This window comes from Coregonus lavaretus (assembly GCF_964263955.1).
Source record: "Coregonus lavaretus genome assembly, chromosome: 19".
Lineage (NCBI taxonomy): Eukaryota > Metazoa > Chordata > Actinopteri > Salmoniformes > Salmonidae > Coregonus > Coregonus lavaretus.
This window is the reverse complement of record NC_140006.1, coordinates 4,081,654-4,109,593: the sequence shown is the minus strand read 5'-3', so window position 1 is coordinate 4,109,593 and position 27,940 is coordinate 4,081,654. Positions and strand designations below refer to the sequence as shown.

The 27,940-nt window shown below is 43.5% G+C and overlaps 2 protein-coding genes across 2 annotated transcripts in view; both read left to right on the top strand.

The window, feature by feature from the left end:
- The window catches only part of LOC311146884 (ankyrin repeat and BTB/POZ domain-containing protein 3-A-like), a 294,967-nt gene that overhangs the window by 235,699 nt on the left and 31,328 nt on the right, over positions 1 to 27,940 (top strand). The window contains exon 8 of the mRNA XM_084183500.1: positions 20,070 to 20,205. Coding sequence (XP_084039626.1) covers positions 20,070 to 20,205 — 136 coding nt within the window. The remainder of the gene's footprint in view (positions 1 to 20,069; positions 20,206 to 27,940) is intronic.
- LOC311146883 (uncharacterized protein) lies at positions 23,034 to 27,207 on the top strand. The gene is made up of 7 exons (XM_084183499.1): positions 23,034 to 23,125; positions 23,665 to 23,683; positions 23,836 to 23,932; positions 24,018 to 24,197; positions 24,343 to 24,964; positions 26,828 to 26,893; positions 27,016 to 27,207. Exons 3-5 carry the CDS (start codon positions 23,837 to 23,839, stop codon positions 24,460 to 24,462), a joined length of 396 nt encoding a protein of 131 aa, XP_084039625.1. The 5' UTR covers positions 23,034 to 23,125; positions 23,665 to 23,683; position 23,836; the 3' UTR covers positions 24,463 to 24,964; positions 26,828 to 26,893; positions 27,016 to 27,207.

The following is a 27,940-nucleotide window of genomic DNA, read 5'->3' as shown; positions in this document are numbered from 1 at the left end:
CTAAATCCCCATATTCTGGCGGAATGTGCAGTGCGGGCACTTGGTTTGGACTTTCCACCGAAGTCGCCCCTACGGAAACACCCAGACATCGCCCCTCACACTGGCAGACCACCCATTGAGAGCCCTCTGTTGCCACGAAATAGCAGGGTTATGGGTGCTTAACCAGGGAATTCCCAGCACCACCGGGTACGCAGGAGAGTCGATCAGATACAACTGTATAGTCTCCTCATGACCCCCCTGCGCACACATCCTAAGTGGCGCTGTGACTTCCCTAATCAACCCCGACCCCAACGGGCGGCTATCTAAAGCATGAATGGGAAAAGGCTTGTCAACAGGTAGGAGAGGGATCCCTAAATCTAAACAAAACTTCCGATCAACAAAATTCCCAGCTGCGCCTGAATCTACTAGCGCCTTATGCTGGGAATGAGGTGCAACCTGTGGGAAACAAACAAGTATACAAAAGTGCGCAACAGAGAGCTCTGGGTAAGTGGGGCGTCTACTCACCTGGGAAGGCTCCCCAGTGCGTGGCCTGTTGTCTCCTCCCTCGGGGAACCCTCCCCAGCACCTGGCCGCAGTGTGCCCTCCACGACCGCACTTGGTGCAGGGGACAGGCCCCCTCGGGCTCCTCCTCTTCCTTTCTCTAGCGCCAGCACCCCCGAGCTCCATAGGGCTCGGCTCGGAGGTGCCGGAGGGTGGAATGGACGGACCCCACTCGGGACGTCCACGGGTGGCCAGCAGGGTGTCCAGACGGATGGACATATCGACCAACTGGTCGAAGGTGAAATTGGTGTCCCTGCAGGCCAACTCACGTTGAACGTCCTCCCGTAGGCTACATCGAAAATGGTCGATGAGGGCCCGTTCATTCCACCCTGCGTCTGCCGCTAGAGTCCGGAACTCCAGCGCGAACGCCTGTGCGCTCCTCCTCCCCTGTCTCAGGTGGAATAAGACGCTCCCCCGCCGCTTTGCCCTCAGGTGGATGGTCGAACACGGCCTTGAAGCGATGGGAGAACTTGGCGTAGGAGATGGTGGTTGTGTCCATCCTCCTCCACTCGGCGTTGGCCCATTCCAACGCCTTGCCCGTGAGACAGGAGATGAGGGCGGAAACGCTCTCGTGTCCCGAGGGCACCGGGTGTACAGTGGCCAGGTAGAGCTCCACCTGCAGGAGGAACCCCTGACACCCGGCAGCTGTTCCGTCATACGCCCTCGGGAGCGAGAGCCGAATCCCACTGGGTTCCGGACCTGGGACTGGTGGACCGGCCGATGGGGGTGGCAGGGTAGGTGGAGGTGTGGGTACCCCTCTGGACTCCCATCGGTGCAGGGTGTTGATGACGTCCTGTAGAGCGGTCCCCAGTTGTCGTATCTGGTCATCCTGGCCGCGGACATGCTCCTCCAGCGACTCAGGCGTGACTGTTGCTCCTGCTGAATCCATTATTAAAGGTGTGTGATTCTGTCAGGGGTGCTGAAGGTGGGTGTGGTGCAGGAATCAAGCGCAGGACGCAGAAGCTAAGTCCAAAATACTTTAGTGAATTATTCACGTAGTAAGCGAGCACAATAAGCCCGGAGGCGAAATAAAGGCGCACACAGGCGTCAAACAAAAGGCGCACTAACATGTGCGAAAACCTCTCCAAACAACGGAGGGAAGTACGTAGCTCAGAACACCAAAACAGAAGAGCAATCACACACAACACCATACACACACAACGAGAACTAAATAGGACACTAATTAGGACTAACTAGACACAGGTGTACAACATCAAGACAAAACCAAACGAACAGGAAACATAGATCGGTGGCAGCTAGTACTCCGGGGACGACGACCGCCGAAACCTGCCCGAACAAGGAGGCGGAGCAGCCTCGGCCGAAACCGTGACACTCGGGGTCCTGGGTCTGAACCCCGCCCTGTGGAACTGAGTCCTGGACTTCCTGATGGCCTGTCCCCAGGTGGTGAAGGTAGGCAATAACACCTCCACTACGCTGATCCTCAACAAAGGGGTCCCACAATGGTGCGTGCTCAGCCTCCTCCTGTGCTCCCTGTTCACCCATGACTGCGTGGCCACACACGTCTCCAACTCAATCATCAAGTTTGCAGACGACACCACAGTGGTAGGCCTGATTACCAACAACGATGAGACCACCTACAGGGAGGAGGTGAGGGCCCTGGTGGAGTGGTGTCAGGTAAATAACCTCTCCCTCAACGTCAACAAAATGAAGGAGCTGATTGTGGACTTCAGGAGACAGCAGAGGGAGCACACCCCCATCCACACCGACACAGCCACAGCGGAGAAGGTGAAAAGCTTCAAGTTCCTCAGCATACACATCACTGACAATATGGTGAACGAGGCACAACAGAGCCTCTTCAACCTCAGGAGGGTAAAGAAATTCAGCTTGGCTCCTAAGACACTCACAAACTTTTACAGATGCACCATTGAGAGCATCCTGTTGGGCTGGATCACCGCCTGGTACGGCAACTGCACTCCCTCTCAACCGCAGGGCTCTCCAGAGGGTGGTGCGGTCTGCCCAACGCAACACCGGGGGCACACTGCTTGCCCTCCAGGACATCTACAGGAAGGCCAAGAACATCATCAAGGACCTCAGCCACCTGAGCCACGGCCTGTTCATCCCGCTACAATGCAAAAGAGGAGGTCAGTACAGGTGCATCAAAGCTGGGACCGAGAGAGTGAAAAACAGCTTCTATCTCAAGGCCTTCAGACTGTTAAATGGTCACCACTAGCCGGCCCCCACCCAGTACCCTGCCCTGAACTTTACTCACTGTCACTAGCCAGCTACCACCCGGTTACTCAACCCTGCACCTTAGAGGATGCTGCCTATGTACATAGACATGGAACACTGCTCACTTTAATAGTATTTGCATACTGTTTTACCCACTTCATATGTACTAATATATACAGTTGAAGATGGAAGTTTACATACACTTAGGTTGGAGTCATTAAAACTTGTTTTTCAACCACTCCACAAGTGTCTTGTTAACAAACTATAGTTTTGGCAAGTCAGTTAGGACATCTACTTTGTGCATGACACAAGTAATTTTTCCAACAATTGTTTACAGACAGATTATTTCACTTATAATTCACTGTATCACAATTCCAGTGGGTCAGAAGTTTACATACACTAAGTTGACTGTGCCTTTAAACAGCTTGGAAAAATCCAGAAAATGATGTCATGGCTTTAGAAGCTTCTGATAGGCTAGTTGACATCATTTGAGTCAATTGGAGGTGTACCAGTGGATGTATTTCAAGGTTTACCTTCAAACTCAGTGCCTCTTTGCTTAACATCATGGGAAAATGAAAATAAATCAGCCAAGATCTCAGAAAAAAATTGTAGACCTCCACAAGTCTAGTTCATCCTTGGGAGCAATTTCCAAACGCCTGAAAGTACCACGTTCATCTGTACAAACAATAGTACTCAAGTATAAACACCATGCAGTCGTCAACCGCTAAGGATGGAGACGCGTTCTGTCTCCTAGAGATGAATGTACTTTGGTGCGAAAAGTGCAAATCAATCCCAGAACAACAGCGAAGGACCTTGTGAAGATGCTGGAGGAAACAGGTACAAAAGTGTCTATATCCACAGTAAAACGAGTCCTATATCGACATAACCTGAAAGGCCGCTCAGCAAGGAAGAAGCCACTGCACAAAAACCGCCATAAAAAAGCCAGACTACGGTTTGCAACTGCTCATGGGGACAAAGATCGTACTTTTTGGAGAAATGTCCTCTTGTCTGATGAAACAAAAATAGAACTGTTTGGCCATAATTACCATCGTTATGTTTGGAGGGAAAAGGGGGTTGCTTGCAAGCCGAAGAACACCATCCCAACCGTGAAGCACGGGGGTGGCAGCATCATGCTGTGGGGGTGCTTTGCTGCAGGAGGGACTGGTGCACTTCACAAAATAGATGGCATCATGAAGAAGGAAAATGATCTGGATATATTGAAGCAACATCTCAAGACATCAGTCAGGAAGTTAAAGAGTTAAATTGGTCGCAAATGGGTCTTCCAAATGGACAATGACCCCAAGCATACTTCCAAAGTTGTGGCAGAATGGCTTAAGAACAACAAAGTCAAGGTATTGGAGTGGCCATCACAAAGCCCTGACCTCAATCCTATAGAAAATGTGTGGGCAGAACTGAAAAAGCATGTGTGAGCATGGAGGCCTACAAACCTGACTCAGTTACACTATCTCTGTCAGGAGGAATGGGCCAAAATTCACCCAACTTATTGTGGGAAGCTTGTGGAAGGCTACCCGAAATGTTTGACCCAAGTTAAACAATTTAAAGGCAATGCTACCAAATACTAACTGAGTTTATGTAAACTTCTGACCCACTGGGAATGTGATGAAAGAAATATAAGCTGAAATAAAACATTCTCTTTACTATTATTCTGACATTTCACATTCTTAAAATAAAGTGGTGATCCTAACTGACCTAAGACAGGAAATTAGTACTAGGATTAAATGTCAGGAATTGTGGAAAACTGAATTTAAATGTATTTGGCTAAGGTGTATGTAAACTGTTGACTTCAACTGTTTATATACATATATACATACATATACTGTCGTAGAAATATTTGATTCAAAAGTAGTTAACTCAAAAATATCTCTCAAGAAACTGGAGCTTGTGAATCCAAAAATTAGACTTTATTATTGCGTAACAAAGCCGATCTGCTCCATGGAACACCCGCTTGCCCTTGGCTTAAAGATCTCCTTTTATACACATACAAATGCATAGTCATGCTTACATAGAATATACAGTTACTCCCCCTAAGATAAATGATTAACATCTTTCACCGTCACGCCACCGTTATCTTTCAAATTCCAATAACACATGTTGTTTACTCTTACAAGAGCTACGTGCGCTACATACATTGATTAAAGCATGGTTACACACTGTATTGGCTATATTCCTTATTAAGACATACATCTGGATTATAAAAATATCAATCATGTTTACTATATTTTACGTTTGACATTTCCCAACATTTTGCCTTAATGATACATCATTTATTTCCATATATTCCCCCCTTTGGGACTTCCAATAAAGTCCCAATAATTCAAAAATTAATTTTAAATGAATGTAAGCCTGTGCATTTACTTATTCTTAGCCTTGCCATATGTGGTTACATTTTATATGCATTTATTTAAACCAATATATCTTCCTCATTGTTTGACCCATCCTGATGAGGACCCAGAGCCCAGTCAGGTATTGGATACAAGTCTGAAAGGTTTTCCTCTACATTAACCTCCAAGTTTTCCTGTTGGGCTTTGTAACCATGGCAGGCCCATCCTCCCCCAGGAACAACACCATACAGACATTCAGGATTCCCAAATGGACAGTCCATTGATCCTCCTTTAACATTACAAGGTTTCCCATATTCATTAACATACTGTCCTGGAGCTCCCTGAACTGGGTGTATTTCTTTGGCTGAACTAGGAACAATGGTCTGTACAGTCATTTGTTTTACTGTGGTTTGAGTCAAAAGTGATTTTAACAGAGGTAGTAAACAACAAAACACTATTCCCATCACTACTAATTATATACCTATCATTATTCCCATTTTTGTAAGCGTTGCACCCCATTTTCCCAGAGTTAAGTCCATCCAGTCCCAAACATGAGCATCATGCCCAGCATTGTCCTTAACCTCTTTCCGTAGTCCTTTGAGCTTAGTCATTGCTTCAGTGAATGAACCATCCGGGGCAGTGTTATTGGGGATAAAAGTACAACATTAATCTCCAAACATAACACAAACTCCACCTTTCTCTGCTAATAGCCAGTTTAAAGCCTGCCTATTCTGCCATGCCATTCTACTAGTAGCCTGTACTTGCTCTCCTAAAGCTGATAATGCAGAATCTGTGTAATTAATAAACCTATGTTGATTATAATAAATATAATTGATCCATTCTAGGTTTTTGTTGGGTGAAATCCAGACAAATATTGATTCTAATCCTGCTTTAATTTCATCTCTTGCCTTATATTCATTTGGAATTCCTCTGGGTTGACCTATTGCATCTAAATATACATTGGGGTCATGTTCATATGCTCTTTTTATCCTTTTATTACTATTCTGTGCGTCCCTATTTGTTGTTTTGTCTACCTCCCCCTCCTGAAGCATTTGTACTCTAGCACATATTCCCTTCCATCCCCTAGGCAAAGTAGCTCTAATTATTTGTTCTCCACATACCCAAAATAAATCTGCCACTGCCACCGATTGATCCTCATAAGGAGAAATTAATGGCATTGCCAGTGTTTGCTTCTCACCAGGCCCTCCATTAGTAGCGATTACTCCAGTACTTGATCCTGCTGCCTGATATACTGCTCTGTGGGGGGTATCTGCATTCCAGGACATGTTATCACTACTTAGGTGCCATGTGGTCTCACACTTTCCCTTAAATTTGCCCAAATCATGCTCCCCATCCGTTTTGTTGTAGCATTCATAATCTTGATTATAATCTATACAATATTTTTCTGGTGCTTCCATTTTTCTGGGTTCTATTCTCATATCTAATTTTTTACACCACTCCCCCATCCTGGTTGATTATAGAATCTGGAATGATAGGGATTTCCCAAAAATGATAAACACTCTGCAGGACAGTAGGGTCTTTATCCTCTTTTAAGATGACAATAGCTTCGTTTAAAGTTAGCACATTCCTTGTAACTGTGTGGATTTGGTATTACTATCAATTATTTTAATGGAGAAGGAGCACATACTAAACAACTCGTTTTTCTATTAATTGTTTTAGCTGAATATTCTGCCCATTTGTACCAATCATTTTGCATTGCTCCCTCCCATAGCCTTCCTAATTTTGTTGGTGCTTTCATTATTTCCGGTACTATTGTTGGGGCTGAGGTAGATTGTCTATTTTCCTGATTTTCCCAATTAGTAAAAAAATCCCATACCCAGTTGTTCCTTTTTTTTTCTTCTAATCCTGTCTTTGTTGGTTCAACTGCTATAGTAATTAGTGGTCCTTGGGTAGTGGTCATAGTTACATTAACTATTCCAGGTTCTTCTTCCTGTCTAGATTGGTGTTTGGAAATAGGATCAATGTCCATTGTTGTTATACTATTCCCTTCTGACCCTTTAGTGCTAACTATTTCCAATATGTACTTTGCATTATTTTCTTGAGTCAATTCCTTTAAGCTAATTTCCCAACTAGTGTCTCCTTTGTTAATTTCTATTTGGCAGCCATATTCATCCCAGATTGCTTCTCCTCTTGTTTGATGATTAGCCCACCCACAAAGTGATTTTTCTGGCAGAGGTTTTATCCTTCGTATTGAAAATGATTTTTGAGTTTCTGTAGCTGTCAGTACTTGGGCTGGAATAGAAATACTGGTTCGAGCTATTTCCAAAGGTACATGCTTTTTTATTCTATCTCTTATTTTAGCTTCAGGAACCAATTTCTTAAATACTGATGAAATCATGAGATGTTTGGCTTGTTTTATATGCAACATTTTTCCATGTCCATTCCCTTTTAGCTCAACTTCTACACAATTATTTTTTAGGCATTTTATTTTAAACATTGCATATCCTTCAATCTGACATTTCCCCAATCTAGGCCATCCTGTGTATGATACTTGTTCTTTATTCACAACAACAATTCTTCCTGGCTCAGTAAGGCTGTCTCTAGAATATTGTATAGTTGTAGGCAGACTCACTACCATCTCTCCTAGATTAACTGCTATTACCGCTAGAGCAATTCCACAGTTCTTAAATTGTCGGGGACGATGAGAGGGCAGAGAATTCAATTGTGGGAAAGTCACTTGCCTCAATGACAGGGGAGTCTCTTTCTTCAATGGTGGGGAAGTCACCTCTCTCAGTGGTAGTAAAGTCACTTTCCTCTCCATCACCTGTTGTTCCCCCATTACCTCGGTTTTTGCTTGTGCTTGGGGTATCTGCCAGGACAGGTATCCTATCAGCAGTATTCCCCAAATCATCAGGCCCCACCTCCCGACTCTCCAGATTTTCAGGAGGGAGTGCCTGCTGTCCTTCGACGTTGGCACTTGGACTCGTGCTTGCTTCTTCTTCTTGGACTCCATCTGGTGCCTCGACATCCTCCGCTTCCTCATGGCTCGCTGACGGCAGACCGGTTCTCTTCGGGACCCTGGTGCAGTGGTTCAGATGGTACCACGTCGTGCTTCCTTCCACCTGTATCGCCGTGGGCGTTGCTCGGATCACCTTGTATGGTCCTTGTCTCCTGGGCTCGTTCCACTTTCTGTGAAACACTCAGATGTAGACTCGGTCTCCTGGAATCACCGGCCCTGGCTCCTCTGGTCCGGGTTCCGGTTCTCGCCTTTTTTCCTGGAGATAGATCACTTTATGTATAGCAGTTAGTTGTCTTACATATGCTTTAAGCTCCATCTCTAATTGTTCCAACGAGGGTTGTTCTGTTAGTTTGCATGCGATAACTCATCAAAGCTAGTGGTAGTGCATCCACCCAATTGAGCTTTGCACTGGCACAGATTTTATTCAGTTTAGCCTTGAGGTTCGCATTAATCCTCTCAACAATCCCCTGAGATTGCGGATGATACACACACCCTAGTCTTTGCTTGATCCTTAACTGCTGTAGTACTTGCTTCACTGTTTTCTGAATAAATGCTGATCCATTGTCTGAACTGATTTCTGTTGGTATTCCAAATCTGGGTATTACTCTACTAGTTAGAAATTTGATTACTGTCCCTGATCCTAGATCTGCTGATGGTACCGCTTCTACCCATCTACTGAATCTATCTATGATCACTAGCATGTACCTTTTGCCATTCACCTTTTTTATCATATCTACATAGTCCATGACTAAATATCGAAATTGTCCTTCAGGAACTGGTATGTGCCCTATAGGCGTTGTTATTCCTTTCATTACATTGTTTTGTGCACACACCTTACATCTTGCTAATGCCTCATCTATTGTTGCCTGTAGGTATGGAGACCAGTATCCTTGCTTTTTAATTTTCCTTATTATCTCCCCCCTTGCGCAATGGTCAAAACCATGCACATCAGTTATCAGTAAGTTGAGCAACACACTAGGTGCTACTATGGTTCCTTCATGAGACCTCCATAATTCATTTACATCTTTGGTGGCCCCTCTTTGGTGCCACATAGTCTGTTCATTAGGTCCTGCCCTTTCCTGCATCCTTATTATATCGTCTGGTTGTGCTATGGATTCAATAATGACCATTGGTGCTGTTAACACTGAGACGGTGCATCTAGATGCCTTCCTTGCAGCTTCATCAGCTGCATTGTTTCCTTTGGTAATAAATTATTTTCCTTTCCTATGCACCTGACATTTTACTATCGGCAATTTAGTGGGATACATTAACGCCGTCATTAATTCCACAATCTGCTCGTGGTGTTGTATGGGTGTACCATCGCTTTTCCTGAACCCTCGCTGCTTCCAGACTGCCCCAAATAAATGACACACCCCATGTGCATATGCTGAATCAGTATAGCTAATAACTGTTTTCCGTTTTCCCAGGATGCAAGCTGCAGTAAGTGCTTTTAGTTCAGCTAACTGAGCTGAGCATGGCTGAGGACAATATTCTGCTATTACCTCTTTAAAATCTTCTCCTTGCTTTTGTACTACTGCATAGCCTGCATGATTTCCCACATGATCCTTATAACAGGATCCATCCACAAAATACTCTTCTATGCACTCTTCCCCCACACTGGACAATGGGGTTGACTCCAAGTCTGGTCTTAATCGAGTAAATGTCAATGAGTCTGCTACACAGTCATGTGCTTGTCCCTCAAACTCCAAAGGGATTCTTTCAGCTGTATTTATTGTTGTGCATCGTTTAATGGAAACATCTGGATAGGTCAGTAGAGTCATTTATTCTAAAGTTCTAGCATTGGTAAGAACAAACTTTCCTTTTTCTATCAGTTCCACTATTTTATGGTGTGTATGTATTGTTACCGGGTATTCCATAGTAATTGTGGACGCTTTGTCATATGCATATTGTAATGCAGCTAAATCTTGATAGCAGGGTGGATATCCCTGAGCAACAGAATCTAGTTTAGAACTATAATAAGCAATGGGTTGTTTTCGTCTTCCACTGCACGTCTCTTGCATAAGTACCGCCGTCGCATACTTATCACATCTGTTTGCCACATACAACAAGAATGGTTTTGTGTAATCTGGGGCTGCTAGTGCCGGAGCTGACTGCATTTCCTTCTTCATTGTTTCAAATGCAGTCAATGCATCACTGTTCCATTCCAGGCTTGCTCTAAGGTGTAGTTGTCCTGCTTCTTTCATGATTTCTCGCAGAGGAGCAGATTTAACCGCATACTCCTCTATCCAGTCTGAGCTGAATCCAGTCATCCCTAGGAACGTCATCATCTGAGCAACTGTTTGAGGGAGCGGTGCCTTGCTGATTCCTTCCAGTTGTCCTGGGGCTATTGCCTTTGTCCCATGTGCAATTGTTCTTCCTAGATATTCAACTTGAGATTGGCAGTACTGAAGTTTCGTTTTTGACACCTTGTGTCCTCCTTCTGCCATTCGCTTTAAAATCTTCATAGAATCAGTATGGCATTGTTCTAAGGAGGGAGCACAGATCAACAGATCATCCACATACTGGATCAATGTTCCTTCTAGTATTAGATCTTCTTGGTCTGTTCTTAACACCTGATTAAACACATGCGGAGAATGCTTAAATCCCTGTGGCGTCCGAGTATATGTGTACTGTTTACCTTTGTAGGTAAATGCAAACAAGTGTCTGCACTCTTCTGCCAGGGGCACACTAAAAAATGCTCCACATAGGTCAATCACTGTGAAGTACTTGGCTTCTGGGGGAACATTGGTGAGTAGCGTATGAGGGTTTGGAACATCAGCAGGCCAATCTTGTACTATGTCATTTATGGCCCTTAAGTCATGTACCAGCCTCCCATCTGCTTTAAGGACCGGCAATAAAGGTGTGTTACAACAACTTTGTGTTTCTATCAGTACTCCTGCTTTTATCAGTCCTTCGATTGTGACGTTGATACCCTCTTCTGCTTCAGGTTTCATATGGTATTGAGCCCTCCAAGGGGGCTTGACATCTGGCTTTGTTTTGATGAACACAGGACATGCTGATTTTACCAATCCAACATCTGTATCATGTTGTGACCATACCTCGTGAGGTATGTTTTTCTCCATTTCCTTTCTGTGCTGGATTTCTAATTATTTTGCTTCCCCTAGCTGTGCTAGCTGTTGGGATGTAACTTCCACTTCCCTTGGGTCCCCAGTCATTACTGTGGTATGGTGTATCTTGATGAAAGCTTTATCTTTTGAGTGATAAATCAATGGGTTATCTGTCTTGTTCCATTGAATTGTTTTTGCTCGCTTCATCATGGGGCCCAAATCCTTTGCCTCCATTCCCTTGTTCACCAGCAAGGTAATGTGTGGGGCAGCTTCAGAAACATTGTACCATTTTGCCACAAAGTCTGATCCGTCCATGTCCGTCACCTCCATTGCTGCTCCTTGTTTTCCTATAATTATGTACTGAGACATTATTGGTACCGATTTCCCATTTGCATTTAACAACCACAGTTGTTCTAAGAGATCATCACGATAAGGATCATATTGCATGGTGCAATGATATTCTGACTTTCCTCTTTCTGCCTCTGGTATCTGAGCCTGAATAAACCTTCCCCATTTCCTGACTACCTTATCTACATCTGTCTCAATATTCCCTAACCAATAAACATTTGATGTATCCTGCTTCATTACCATTTGTAAGTTTAACCCTGCCTTGTCTACAATTACCCCTTCAGAGGAACATCAAATTTGTATACCAATTTTTTCATAGTGTTGTGATACAAATATAGGAAGGGTTGCGGATTTGTCATCCGCTATTAGGCGAACTGGAGCTGTCATTGGAATTAACTGTGTTTGTCCCGAGAATCCTACAGTTTTGGCATATTTGCCAGACATGGGGAGGTGAGAGGCATAATTTGGACTTAGACAGGTGTAAGTGGCTCCAGTGTCGACCATCATGGGTGTGCCTCTGTTCTCTATTTGAACCTGCAGCATAGGCTCTTGATAAGCTCGCGTAGTTAGTACTGAAAACTGACCCTCCGCTGTAGGATTATCTGGGCACCCCTACTACCCCTGATTAGGCCCTGCCCATGGATTCACAGGACCTTGGATTTGTTGCTGATTTTGTTGCCAGCCGTCAGTTTGCTTCCAATTATTTTGGTTGCTGTTCCCCCCTGCTGTTGCCAGGGGTTTGTGAGGCAGTTTCGTCTGATATGCCCTGGCTGTTGGCATCCCCAGCAAATTCCAGGTGGCCCTTGTGGGCCCCAATTTCCTCCTTTTTGATTGTTTTGCTGAGATTTTTGCTGTTTATTGTTATTATTCCATCGTCGGGGTTGTTGTGCATACACATTCACTACTGGTGATGTGGGTTGTACTTGGGCCTGTGGTGCAGGAGGCGGATATGGCCCTCCTGGAGTGACTGCAGCCACCATTCCTGTTTTAGTCATAGGTGCTGTTACTGGGGCCTGGATTTTCTTTTTCCCTCTGTTTGTCAGTTCTTCCAAATTTAGTTGAGTCAACTTCCTCTGAATCTCTCTCCCCTGCTTTATAAGTCTCTGTTCATCCTTTCTGTGTTTTTCTACTGCATGTATCACATGGTCACAGAATTCTTTGTTTGTCTTTGAGGTTAGTCCCACCACATCCTCCAGCCTGCTTCTCACTGGTTGGGGCATGGCCTCTATTATTGAGTTTCGGAATAGAGTTGTCATCAGTGGGTCCCCCTCTGGATCTCGTTCTGTCTCCAGTCTCCATCGTTTCATCTGTTCATGTAGATAGGCAGCTGGATTCTCAGTTTCTCCCAGTGTCCCCCCTTTCAGTGACTTGGGGTCAATTCTTGCCGGATATTCCAGTCTCAGTGCTCGCCAGACTTCAGGGCGGTGTGAATCAAAGTCCATCCCATCTCCTTGTGGGCCACTCACTTCTCTCCTCAGGTCACTGTTCCCCAGTATATCCTCAATTTTTGCCTTTCTAATCACCCTTGCCTTCAGATCCCCCACAGCCAGCAGTTTCCCCATGGTTTGTTCCTCAAAAATTCTTATCCATTTTCCTGCCCCATCATGCAAATCTGGCAGACGGGCAACCAATCCTTCCAGGTCCTGTGATCTCGGAACATAGTGAGCCTGGGTACCTTTTATTAGAATTGGATATTGTCCCTTGTATTTTTCAGGTCTTCTCAATGTTCTCCTATTCCGCAACCTTTCTTCCCTTACGCCTTGATTGCAATCTCCCCATATTTCAGCTGCTGCTCCTTCTTCCTCCTCTAGCTCTCTGCCTGTCCGCTGTCTTACCTCACTCTGCTCCCTCTCTATATCTTCCTTTTCTCTCAATATTCTCCTCATCCTGTCCATTTATTTCTCTATTAGTTCGTTTGTTGCTTCAATTTCTGCCATTTCTTCATCTGAGAGTTCTCCATCATCTCTCTTCGTCACTTTCATTCTTCCCAATGCTTCCCTCAGCTCTCCATAGCAGTCCAATCTGTTTGGCTTGATTTCTGCCCTTCGCTTGATTCCTTCAGTTTTCTTTGAGTCTTTTTCCATCCTTTGGGAGGATGTAAACAAAGTCTTTCTTCTTCCATTTCTATTTCTCCTTTTATTGATACTACTCCGGACACTTGGGGATATTGTCCACCAACAGGGGGAAAGGTATTTGATCCCCTGCTGATTTTGTACGTTTGCCCACTGACAAAGACATGATCAGTCTATAATTTTAATGGTAGGTTTATTTGAACAGTGAGAGACAGAATAACAACAAAAAAATCCAGAAAAATGCATGTCAAAAATGTTATGAATTGATTTGCATTTTAATGAGGGAAATAAGTATTTGACCCCTCTGCAAAACATGACTTAGTACTTGGTGGCAAAACCCTTGTTGGCAATCACAGAGGTCAGACGTTTCTTGTAGTTGGCCACCAGGTTTGCACACATCTCAGGAGGGATTTTGTCCCACTCCTCTTTGCAGATCTTCTCCAAGTCATTAAGGTTTCGAGGCTGACGTTTGGCAACTCAAACCTTCAGCTCCCTCCACAGATTTTCTATGGGATTAAGGTCTGGAGACTGGCTAGGCCACTCCAGGACCTTAATGTGCTGCTTCTTGAGCCACTCCTTTGTTGCCTTGGCCGTGTCTTTTGGGCCATTGTCATGCTGGAATACCCATCCATGACACTTTTATCCAGTTCTCCTCTGAATCATTCAGATGTTCATTGGCAAACTTCAGATGGGCCTGTATATGTGCTTTCTTGAGCAGGGGGACCTTGCGGGCGCTGCAGGATTTCAGTCCTTCACGGCGTAGTGTGTTACCAATTGTTTTCTTGGTGACTATGGTCCCGGTTGCCTTGAGATCATTGACAAGATCCTCCTGTGTAGTTCTGGGCTGATTCCTCACTGTTCTAATGATAATTGCAACTCCACGAGGTGAGACATTGCATGGAGCCCCAGGCCGAGGGAGATTGACAGTTATTTTGTGTTTCTTCCATTTGCGAATAATCGCACCAGCTGTTGTCACCTTCTCACCAAGCTGCTTAGCGATGGTCTTGTAGCCCATTCCAGCCTTGTGTAGGTCTACAATCTTGTTCCTGACATTCTTGGAGAGCTCTTTGGTCTTGGCCATGGTGGAGAGTTTGGAATCTGATTGATTGATTGCTTCTGTGGACAGGTGTCTTTTATACAGGTAACAAGCTGAGATTAGGAGCACTCCCTTTAAGAGTGTGCTCCTAATCTCAGCTCGTTACCTGTATAAAAGACACATGGGAGCCAGAAATCTTTCTGATTTACAGGGGGTCAAATACTTATTTCCCTCATTAAAATGCAAATCAATTTATAACATTTTTGACATGCGTTTTTCTGGATTTTTGTTGTTGTTATTCTGTCTCTCACTTTTCAAATAAACCTACCATTAAAATTATAGACTGATCCTTTCTTTGTCAGTGGGCAAACGTACAAAATCAGCAGGGGATCAAATACTTTTTCCCCTCACTGTATGGTGGAGGTCCCACAGACCAATCTGCTTTCTTTTTGTTTGTTTTCTCATCATCTTTTCTCAACATGTTTCTGGCTTCTCACATGTTCTTTAGCAATCATTTTCCTTCCATTTTGAACATGTTGAGTACGTCTTTTTCCCTCTTTCTTTTGGCGCTTCCCTTCTTTCCTGTCTTTTGCTTTATGGTTCTTTATCAGTGTTTCCATTTCCTCACACACCGATACATCAAATGTTCCTCCTTCTGGCCATTTGGTGCCCATTTTCCTGGTGCGTTTCTCCCATTTTCTAGATGTTTTCTTCCTTGCCTAAGGGATACCTAGCACTCAGTATTTCTACCGCCGTTTCATTCATATTTATGGCCTATATTTTTTACTTCCTTTTTAATCTATTTTAGTATTCGTCCTATTTATTTATTTATCCTTCTTAATCCTTTTATATTAGTATTCCCTTTTTATTGTTAAACAATTTGTGCTTCTTTGATTATTGTTTGGTCAGAACGTATTTATTATTAATGGGCATTTGACAGTCTCTTTATGTAATAATAATATAATATCTCCTGATGTCCACTTTTCTTTTGTGTGGAACACCTCATGAATCTTTCCCTTGCTAGTGTTTTTTCTTAGCTTTAAATCACTCAGCTATATTCTTTATGTAATAATAATATAATATCTCCTGATGTCCACTTTTCTTTTGTGTGGAACACCTCATGAATCTTTCCCTTGCTAGTGTTTTTCTTAACTTTAAATCACTCAGCTATATGTGTGTTTCTACCCCTATGAGCATTCAAACACCATTCACTCTTCCTCTCCTGGTGCGAGACCGGGTGCATCCTTCCTACCAGGTTACACTTAAGTAACAGTCCAGGAAAGGTGCGCCAACCTTTCTCAACCAAAGACAGAAACTTCAAAAGACCTCAAATACAGTTTCTCTCCTCAACACAGAAAATAAGCTATCATCTGCAGGATTTCTTATTATTCTCATTCATACAGATGAGTAGCCACCCGTGCCCAAATGAATCAGACAGTTAAATGACTCACAGTAGCCCAAGCAAACCACTCATCCACATGAGATGATCAGACCTACTCTATCTAACTCTTTCTCTATATTTTGAAGCCTTAGTGGCTGTTTAACCCATTCACCTACTCAGGATGACCGGTGTTAACTCCAATTTTTGGCGTCACCTACTCCCGATTACCTAACTTTTTACCTGATCGACCCTTTCTGATTCACTTCCCCGACACAAGAAATACGATTTTATACAGGATTTCTATCTACATATATAGCCCTCTAGGTGATTCACTTCCTCGACACACCCTTACTGGACTTCTATCTTACGCTTTCCTAAGCGACCTGTAAATTCGGCCCTTTCTTCTGACACAGAAAAAAGCGGTAGTACAAACGATTTCTGCCTACCTAAGCGGCCCTCTAAAGATGCACTTCCTTTTTTACTTTAGAGCGGTATCTGTAGGACTTTGTACCTATTTATTATCTGATCGTTCAAACAGATAAACAGCCGCCCGTGCCGAAATGACCCAGACAAAGTGATCAGCAAGATGAATCAAATGAATCGACCAGACGCATCAGATGAGCAGCCGAGCGACCCCGATGACTGAATGCACGAATTGAGCAATCAAATTTTACATTTTACATTTTAGTCATTTAGCAGACGCTCTTATCCAGAGCGACTTACAGTTAGTGAGTGCATACATTTTAATTTTTTTATACTGGAATCGAACCCACAACCCTGGCATTACAAATGCCATGCTCTACCAACTGAGCTACATCCCTGCCGGCCATTCCCTCCCCTACCCTGGACGACGCTGGGCCAATTGTGTGCCGCCCCATGGGTCTCCCGGTCGCGGCCGGCTACGACAGAGCCTGGATCAAACAGATCGATCAGACCATCCAGATGAGCACCCTGAATGAGACAGATGAATCATCCAACCCAACCACAACCAATTGAATCACAATGGCTTAAACAGAATAACCAGCAGGACGAACAAATGAATCAGATGACCTGAACAGACGGTCCAGACAAACAAACCAAGTGACATTTGACGGGTACAAGACACGTCAAACAAAACAGTCAAATTAGTCAAACGGATGCAATCACACTGACTGAATGATCAACCCAAATGAAACAGATAACTCACCCTACCCAACCACAATGAATGAACCACACCGACCCAAACACACCATCCACCCACTCGGACCGAGTAGATCTACGCTTATTATTTTCTACGTATTGCAACCCTCGAGGCTTTTTATTATTATTATTTTATTTATTTTTTATTATTTTTTATCCCTTAACATGTATTTTTTAATCCAAAAGCTCCCAGTCTCATATTTTCTGGTTCTTAAATTTGGAGAGACTTACTTGGTATTCTGCAGCTGAGGCCGGGCCCCGGATCGAACCACACAAACTTTATACTATATAAGTAAGAACTTGGCTTACCTTTTTAAAAGCGGCCACTTTTGTTTGTATGGTCCGTCCAAGCCGTTTCACAACCGCAGATGTCCACCGTCTCTGGACCTGTTTTCAACTCCTGGCAACGCTCGCCATTTATGTCGTAGAAATATTTGATTCAAAAGTAGTTAACTCAAAAATATCTCTCACGAAACTGGAGCTTGTGAATCCAAAAATTATACTTTATTATTGCGTAACAAAGCCGAGCTGCTCCATGGAACACCCGATTGCCCTTGGCTTAAAGATCTCCTTTTATACACATACAAATGCATAGGCATGCTTACATAGAATACACAGTTACTCCCCCTAAGATAAATGATTAACATCTTTCACCGTCACGCCACCGTTATCTTTCAAAGTCCAATAACACATGTTGTTTACTCTTACAAGAGCTACGTACGCTTTCCAGTTGAGGCCTCTTTCCCTTATCTCTTTATATTGCTGGCGTGACTCAGACACTTTCTTAAAAAATAATATACATACATTGATTAAAGCAGGGTTACACACTATATACCTTATTTAGACATACATCTGGATTATAAAAATGTCAATCATGTTTACTATATTTTACCTTTGACATTTCCCAACATTTTGACTTAATGATACATAATTAATTTCCATAATATATATATGTATATATATATATAGTGGGGAGAACAAGTATTTGATACACTGCCGATTTTGCAGGTTATCCTACTTACAAAGCATGAAGAGGTCTGTCATTTTTATCATAGGTACACTTCAACTGTGAGAGACGGAATCTAAAACAAAAATCCAGAAAATCACATTGTATGATTTTTAAGTAATTAATTTGCATTTTATTGCATGACATAAGTATTTGATCACCAACCAACCAGTAAGAATTCCGGCTCTCACAGACCTGTTAGTTTTTCTTTAAGAAGCCCTCCTGTTCTCCCCTCATTACCTGTATTAACTGCACCTGTTTGAACTCATTACCTGTATAAAATACACCTGTCCACACAATCAATCAAACAGACTCCAAACTCTCCACAATGGCCAAGACCAGAGCGCTGTGTAAGGACATCAGGGTTAAAATTGTAGACCTGCACAAGGCTGGGATGGGCTACAGGACAATAGGCAAGCAGCTTGGTGAGAAGGCAACAACTGTTGGCGCAATTATTAGAAAATGGAAGAAGTTCAAGATGACGGTCAATCACCCTCGGTCTGGGGCTCCATGCAAGATCTCACCTCGTGGGGCATCAATGATCATGAGGAAGGTGAGGGATCAGCCCAGAACTACATGGCAGGACCTGGTCAATGACCTGAAGAGAGCTGGGACCACAGTCTCAAAGAAAACCATTAGTAACACATTACGCCGTCATGGATTAAAATCCTGCAGCGCAAGGCAGGTCCCCCTGCTCAAGCCAGCGCATGTCCAGGCCTGTCTGAAGTTTGCCAATGACCATCTGGATGAACCAGAGGAGGAATGGGAGAAGGTCATGTGGTCTGATGAGACAAAAATAGAGCTTTTTGGTCTAAACTCCACTAGCCGTGTTTGGAAGAAGAAGAAGGATGAGTACAACCCCAAGAACACCATCCCAACCGTGAAGCATGGAGGTGGAAAAATCATTCTTTGGGGATGCTTTTCTGCAAAGGGGATAGGACGACCGCACCATATTGAGGGGAGGATGGAAGGGGCCATGTATCGCGAGATCTTGGCCAACAACCTCCTTACCTCAGTAAGAACATTGAAGTTGGGTCGTGGCTGGGTCTTCCAGCATGACAACGACCGAAAACACACAGCCAGGGCAACTAAGGAGTGGCTCCGTAAGAAGCATCTCAAGGTCCTGGAGTGGCCTAGCCAGTCTCCAGAACTGAACCCAATAGAAAATCTTTGGAGGGAGCTGAAAGTCCGTATTGCCCAGCGACAGCCCCGAAACCTGAAGGATCTGGAGAAGGTCTGTATGGAGGAGTGGGCCAAAATCCCTGCTGCAGTGTCTGCAAACCTGGTCAAGACCTACAGGAAACGTATGATCTCTGTACTTGCAAACAAAGGTTTCTGTACCAAATATTAAGTTCTGCTTTTCTGATGTATCAAATACTTATGTCATGCAATAAAAAGCAAATTAATTACTTAAAAATCATACAATGTGATTATCTGGATTTATATTTGGTTACTAAATCATTCCATATGTGTTATTTCATAGTTTTGATGTCTTCACTATTATTCTACATTGTAGAAAATAGTAAAAATAAAGAAAAACCTGGAATGAGTAGGTGTCCAAACTTATGACTGGTACTGTATACACACACACATACACACACATACACATTTCCCATCACATACATACATGCCGGACTCCAACATCGGTTGTCATAATATTTTTACTTTTAAACTTGTATTGTTGTGTATTGTTAGAAATTACTGCAGTGTTTGCTAGGAACACAAGTATTTCAATACACCCGCAATAACATCTGCTAATATGTGTATGTGACCAATCAAATGTGATTTTGATTTAGTTCATGTAAAACGTTTGGGGTAACCAGTCACTGCAGATGACTAAATACATGTTGGCAAGCTTATAATCGTTCTTCGTTTTATCATGAGCTGGTTCATTTGAGTTCATAACGTTGCGTGTCATTCTTCTCAGGGAACTTTGAGCTGGTCAGCCTATTGTTGGAGAGAGGGGCGGATCCTATGACCGGAACCATGTACAGAAATGGCATCTCATCTGCCCAATCCGGGGACATGAGCTCATACAGCCTGGCAGCATCTCATGGCCACAGGTAACATACACTCACACCAGTGGAGGCTCCTCAGAGGAGGAAGGGGAGAACCATCTACTCAGTGTTTTTTTTTTTTCATTTATTTTAAAGTGAAACTTGTGAAAAATGTTAGCATTTGTAGATAAAACTGTGCTAAATATATTAAGGCCACCGAATACAGTGGGGTAAAAAAGTATTTAGTCAGCCACCAATTGTGCAAGTTCTCCCACTTAAAAAGATGAGAGAGGCCTGTAATTTTCATCATAGGTACACGTCAACTATGACAGACAAATTGAGGAAAAGAAATCCAGAAAATCACATTGTAGGATTTTTTATGAATTTATTTGCAAATTATGGTGGAAAATAAGTATTTGGTCACCTACAAACAAGCAAGATTTCTGGCTCTCACAGACCTGTAACTTCTTCTTTAAGAGGCTCCTCTGTCCTCCACTCGTTACCTTTATTAATGGCACCTGTTTGAACTTGTTATCAGTATAAAAGACACCTGTCCACAACCTCAAACAGTCACACTCCAAACTCCACTATGGCCAAGACCAAAGAGCTGTCAAAGGACACCAGAAACAAAATTGTAGACCTGCACCAGGCTGGGAAGACTGAATATGCAATAGGTAAGCAGCTTGGTTTGAAGAAATCAACTGTGGGAGCAATTATTAGGAAATGGAAGACACTGATAATCTACCTCGATCTGGGGCTAAACACGCAAGATCTCACCCTGTGGGGTCAAAATGATCACAAGAACGGTGAGCAAAAATCCCAGAACCACACGGGGGAACCTAGTGAATGACCTGCAGAGAGCTGGGACCAAAGTAACAAAGCCTACCATCAATAACACACTACGCCGCCAGGGACTCAAATCCTGCAGTGCCAGACGTGTCCCCCTGCTTAAGCCAGTACATGTCCAGGCCCGTCTGAAGTTTGCTAGAGTGCATTTGGATGATCCAGAAGAGGATTGGGAGAATGTCATATGGTCAGATGAAACCAAAATAGAACTTTTTGGTAAAAACTCAACTCGTCGTGTTTGGAGGACAAAGAATGCTGAGTTGCATCCAAAGAACACCATACCTACTGTGAAGCATGGGGGTGGAAACATCATGATTTGGGGCTGTTTTTCTGCAAAGGGACCAGGACGACTGATCCGTGTAAAGGAAAGAATGAATGGGGCCATGTATTGTGAGATTTTGAGTGAAAACCTCCTTCCATCAGCAAGGGCATTGAAGATGAAACGTGGCTGGGTCTTTCAGCATGACAATGATCCCAAACACACCGCCCGGGCAACGAAGGAGTGGCTTCGTAAGAAGCATTTCAAGGTCCTGGAATGGCCTAGCCAGTCTCCAGATCTCAACCCCATAGAAAATATTTGGAGGGAGTTGAAAGTCCATGTTGCCCAGCGACAGGCCCAAAACATCAATGCTCTAGAGGAGATCTGCATGGAGGAATGGGCCAAAATACCAGCAACAGTGTGTGAAAACCTTGTGAAGACTTACAGAAAACGTTTGACCTGTGTCATTGCCAACAAAGGGTATATAACAAGATATTGAGAAACTTTTGTTATTGACCAAATACTTATTTTCCACCATAATTTGCAAATAAATTCATTAAACATCCTACAATGTGATTTTGTAGGATGATGTGCTCCTGAGTGGCGCAGTGGTGTGCTCCTGAGTGTGCAGTGGTCTAAGGCATTGCATCGCAGTGCTAACTGTGCCACTAGAGATCCTGGTTCGAATCCAGGCTCTGTCGCAGCCGGCCGCGACCGGGAGACTCATGGGCGTCGCACAATTGGCCCAGTGTCGTCCAGGGTAGGGGAGGGAATGGCCGGCAGGGATGTAGCTCAGTTGATAGAGCATGGCGTTTGCAACGCCAGGGTTGTGAGTTCGATTCCCACGGGGGGCCAGTATAAAAAAAAAAATGTATTCACTAACTGTAAGTCGCTCTGGATAAGAGCGTCTGCTAAATGACTAAAATGTAAAAATGTTCTGTATTTTTTTTTCTCATTTTGTCTGTCATAGTTGACGTGTACCTATGATGAAAATTACAGGCCTCTCTCATCTTTTTAAGTGGGAGAACTTGCACAATTGGTGGCTGACTAAATACTTATTTTCCCCACTGTAACTGATTGAAAAAAATATATGTTTTGCAATGAAGGTCTGCAGTAGCCTCAACATCATGCTCTAGGGTGGCACCATGGTGTAGCCGGAGGGCAGCTATTTCTGTCCTCCTCTGGGTATATTACATTTTCATTTTAGTCATTTAGCAGACGCTCTTATCCAGAGCGACTTACAGTTAGTTATTGCATACATTTTCATACTGGCTCCCCGTGGGAAACGAACCCACAACCCTGGCGTTGCAAGCGCCATGCTCTACCAACTGAGCTACAGGGGACTTCAATATAAAACCTAGGAGGCTCATGGTTCTCATCCCCTTCCATAAACTTACACAGTAATTATGATGACTTCTGGAGGATGTCCTCCATCCTATCAGAGCTCTTGCAGTATGAACTAACATCTTGTCCACCCAATCAAAGGATAAGAGAATGACTCTAGTAGCGAAAGCATAAACTACATATAGGTAGCACTACAGTGCATAAAGTGTGGTGAGTAGTTGACTCAAAGAGAGAGAAAGACAATAGCTGAACCGTTTTGAACAAATCCATTTCTTCAAAAATGAAGGAGAAGCAGCGTATATATTTTGATGTCATTTTTTTCTTGTTAATGTACCTTTCACTTACTTAGCTAATGCAGCCAATTTAGCATACTCAACAGCCATACTCAACAGCCAATTTAACCTTGTACACATCGATCGGATTGTTGGTTTACTAATGCGTTAGTTCTAGTTTGTTGACATCGGACACCCTCTAACTTCGAACACTCTCGGTTGGAGGACTAAATCACCTCGAGCTCAAATGGACTGGAAAATAATGGTAAGTTTTGCGACTAAAGACACCCTTCTATCTAGCTGACCACCGATTTTCAGTGCAATTTATGTAAGTTAAGTTAGGTTTTGAGAGTTTTCAAAAAAGTTATATATGTACACATTTTGTGGGACAAGCTGCATATTGTAAAATTCGACTGCGCGACAGACCACACATAATTTAATATCCAACTTTTTACCTCTGAAATATAGCTAACGGATTTTCTAATGTTGCTAGCTTAGTTTCTAAATGTTGATAGAACGGCTAAGACAGCAAAAAGGAAAGAAATTGTAAGCGTTAGATAATACATATCACGGAAAAAGCTGAATGTTGTCAAGCTTTACCGTATCAAAATTGGAGTCCACTGACGGAGGCGTTTTTGCACAATCTGCAAAAATGGATTTGGAACTTTAAACCATGAACTTTTTGACACCTATCACTGTTGGCTATGTTTCATCTTACAACAGCTACATAGAGGCAGTATTTAGTCAAATGTTACAATGTATGCATCAATATTAAACTAATTGGGACACTAATTTTCATTGCAGATAACATCAAACAAAAAACGTGGGTACACTTTCAGTTATTGTGAAAACTTTCATCACCTTTCAATGCCTTAGCTTTGAAATGTAAATGTTTATACTTATTCAGATTTAGTTATCTTTCTAAAATGTGTATAGTATGCCAAGTTATTTAGCGACATGTATTTACTACCACAGCATGGAGAAAGTCAAGAGGAAGCAGTGGAGTGAGGTGGACATGTTCCATGCCATGGAGGACTGCAGAGCAGGCATGCCTATCCGCCAGGCTGCCAAGGTTAGGCATCTTTTGTTTTTAGGAGATTACCATGTGTATGTGAATTATATCTGCTAGTAACAGTTTTATTTTCTTATCTAACTAGGTGCATGGTGTACCTCGGCAGACCCTGGCGGACAGGCTGAGCGGCCGGGTGACCCATGGTTGTCGCAGTGGACCACCCACATTGCTTGCACCAGAGGATGAAAATCTGTATCTACTGCGCCAGCCATGGGTTCCCCTTCACCAGACAGAGGCTGATGAAATATGCCGACAAAATACGCAGGTATTTGGTGTTCTATGTGTTTATGTATGTAGATTGGTGGACTGACTGTTCTCAATGTGTGTGATGTAAATGTGGATGTGTATGGTGAAGCCAAAACAAACATTTTCATCCTGGATGGACAGTTATATATTCTATTCTATTGTAGGTTTCGGCACCCAAGGGAAAGAATCCCACCACTGGGGAAGAGGTGGTGGGAAATGTTCAGGAGGAGGCACAAGAACCTGAGCATGAGGAGGCCGGACACCCTGGACAGGGGGAGAGCTGAGTGTGCCACACGTCCGACGATGGACACCTTCTTCACTTCTTATGAGAAGCACTTGGAGGAGAGTGGGTTGAGGGAGAAACCCAGACAAATCTATACCCCAAGTGTTTCCCCGGTGGCCACTACACACTGGGACGCCATCGCCTTTGCTGGACCCCCTGCTGGAACCACTCCTGACAACTGCATCAGCACTGCCAGTGCCTCCCAGTGTGCAACACCTGTAGGAGCTGCCGGAGACCCCAGCTGCAGATGAAGGCCATGTGCCTACTCTCCCGGCCACACCATCGTCGGCCCCTCTACCCCACCATTACAAACACCAGCTCCTCCAAGCCATCGGCGGCGGTTTTGTCCACCACCACCACGATGCACACCACCCCCCCGTCTGTCACCACCAACACGGCCTCCCCTGGACCAACTGCCTCCTCCATCTCCCCTGATCACACCACCATAGCAGCCTCGTCTGGTGTCCCTGCCCCCTGCAATTTGAATACCGCCACCTCCACAGGTAAACATTTTACATTTTAGTCATTTAGCAGACGCTCTTATCCAGAGTGACTTAGAGTTAGTGAGTGCATACAATTTTTTTACACATGTTAAATTACGAAAATCTGTTATCTGTTTTATAAAACATCAATGTAAAAAAATATATACAGTGGGGAAAACAAGTATTTGATACACTGCCGATTTTGCAGGTTTTCCTACTTACAAAGCATGTAGAGGTCTGTAATTTTTATCATAGGTACACTTCAACTGTGAGAGACAGAATCTAAAACAAAAATCCAGAAAATCACATTGTATGATTTTTAAGTAATTAATTTGCATTTTATTGCATGACATAAGTATTTGATCACCTACCAACCAGTAAGAATTCCGGCTCTCACAGACCTGTTCGTTTTTCTATAAGAAGCCCTCCTGTTCTCCACTCATTACCAGTATTAACTGCACCTGTTTGAACTCGTTACCTGTATAAAAAGACACCCGTCCACACACTCAATAAAACAGACTTCAACCTCTCCACAATGGCCAAGACCAGAGAGCTGTGTAAGGACATCAGGGATAACATTGTAGACCTGCACAAGGCTGGGATGGGCTACAGGACAATAGGCAAGCAGCTTGGTGAGAAGTTAACAACTGTTGGTGCAATTATTAGAAAATGGAAGAAGTTCAAGATGACGGTCAATCACCCACGGTCTGGGGCTCCATGCAAGATCTCACCTCGTGGGGCATTAATGATCATGAGGAAGGTGAGGGATCAGCCCAGAACTACATGGCAGGACCTGGTCAATGACCTGAAGAGAGCTGGGACCACAGTCTCAAAGAAAACCATTAGTAACACACTACGCCATCATGGATTAAAATCCTGCAGCGCACGCAAGGTCCCCCTGCTCAAGCCAGCGCATGTCCAGGCCCGTCTGAAGTTTGCCAATGACCATCTGGATGATCCAAAGGAGGAATGGGAGAAGGTTATGAGGTGTGATGAGACAAAAATAGAGCTTTTTGGTCTAAACTCCACTCGTCGTGTTTGGAGGAAGAAGAAGGATGAGTACAACCCCAAGAACACCATCCCAACCGTGAAGCATGGAGGTGGAAACATCATTCTTTGTGGATGCTTTTCTGCAAAGGGGACAGGACGACTGCACCGTATTGAGGGGAGGATGGATGGGGCCATGTATCGCGAGATCTTGGCCAACAACCTCCTTCCCTCAGTAAGAGCATTGAAGATGGGTCGTGGCTGGGTCTTCCAGCATGACAACGACCCGAAACACACAGCCAGGGCAACTAAGGAGTGGCTCCGTAAGAAGCATCACAAGGTCCTGGAGTGGCCTAGCCAGTCTCCAGACCTGAACCCAATAGAAAATCTTTGGAGGGAGCTGAAAGTCCGTATTGCCCAGCAACAGCCCCGAAACCTGAAGGATCTGGAGAAGGTCTGTATGGAGGAGTGGGCCAAAATCCCTGCTGCAATGTGTGCAAACCTGGTCAAGACCTACAGGAAACGTATGATCTCTGTAATTGCAAACAAAGGTTTCTGTACCAAATATTAAGTTCTGCTTTTCTGATGTATCAAATACTTATGTCATGCAATAACATGCAAATTAAATACTTAAAAATTATACAATGTGATTTTGTTACAGACCTCTACATGCTTTGTAAGTAGGAAAACCTGCAAAATCGGCAGTGTATCAAATACTTGTTCTCCCCACTGTATATATCTCTTTACCTGTCTACAGTCCATAGCACCAGCCCTCAAGTCATCTCCACCTCCTCCAAAACCTTTGCAGCTTCCTCCAGCGAGGTATTGATGTAAAAAAGTTGAAAAGGGTTTTCATGCAACATGCTCTGTCAAACACTACTTTTTCTCAAACTGCAGCACAGAAAAGGAAGAGAAAAGCTCCACCGGTCACGTCTGTCACGCCACCCATGGCACCACTCTCGGGTACTTCATAAGCTGTTTTTCTCTCTCTCTCAGTTGTATCAATTACTATTGTTGTTGAAGAACTTCTACATTTTGAAAACCATATTAATAAATTTGTATTATTATTTTATTTTTTATAAAAGAAGACACCACCTGCTGTGCTCGATGCGGGGAGCATGATCCGCCTGCAAGCTCCCCTCAGGAGTGTAGATCCGAGGTGCCATGGGTGTGCTGTGACTTCTGTCTGCACTGGTTCCACTGTAGGTGTGTGAAGTGGGATCAAGAGCTAGCGGCGGAGCTGGATTTTTATTGTGATTTTTGTGACAAAATATGGATGGAGGTCGAGTTTTAATTGTTTGTTTTGTTTATGTTCATATGAAATTATTTATTTGTACAAAAAAAGTCTAAAATATAATATAGATATATTTATTCAATCCATCTTGTGTATTTCTTCCTTTACTTTCCAAGTGCACCTCTGCAACGCAAGCTCCAACAGTGTTTTCATTGTTTATGTCAATGCACATAACTGAAATTAACGTTTTATTTGATGTAAATTATTAACACTCATATTTTAGTATTCAACTGTTATCTACTTTCTCAAAACATAACATTAATCTGTAAAACAAATTATTTGGTTACAACACTGAATATGTTGGTGAAGAACCATTTTTTAAGAGTCCACAGGAGGGTGCACCGGGCTACGCAATGAAAAGTTGACAGGCAAGTCATTATTTTTTACCGGAAGGCTAGCCAACTAGGCAACTATAAAAAAATAAAATTAAAATAAAATAATTAGTCATTTTGCAGACGCTCTTATCCAGAGCGACTTACAGGAGCAATTAGGGTTAAGTGCCTTGCTCAAGGGCACATCGACAGATTTTTCACCTAGTCGGCTCGGGGATTAGAACCAGCGACCTTTCGGTTACTGGCACAACACTCTTAACCACTAAGCTATCTGCCGCCTATCTATCTAGTAAACACTTCGGGTACGTGGTTGGTGTCTCTTTTTTGAACAAAATTCAACAGATATATCTTGTAATTGAACAAAATAGTAAGGTGGCCAATAAC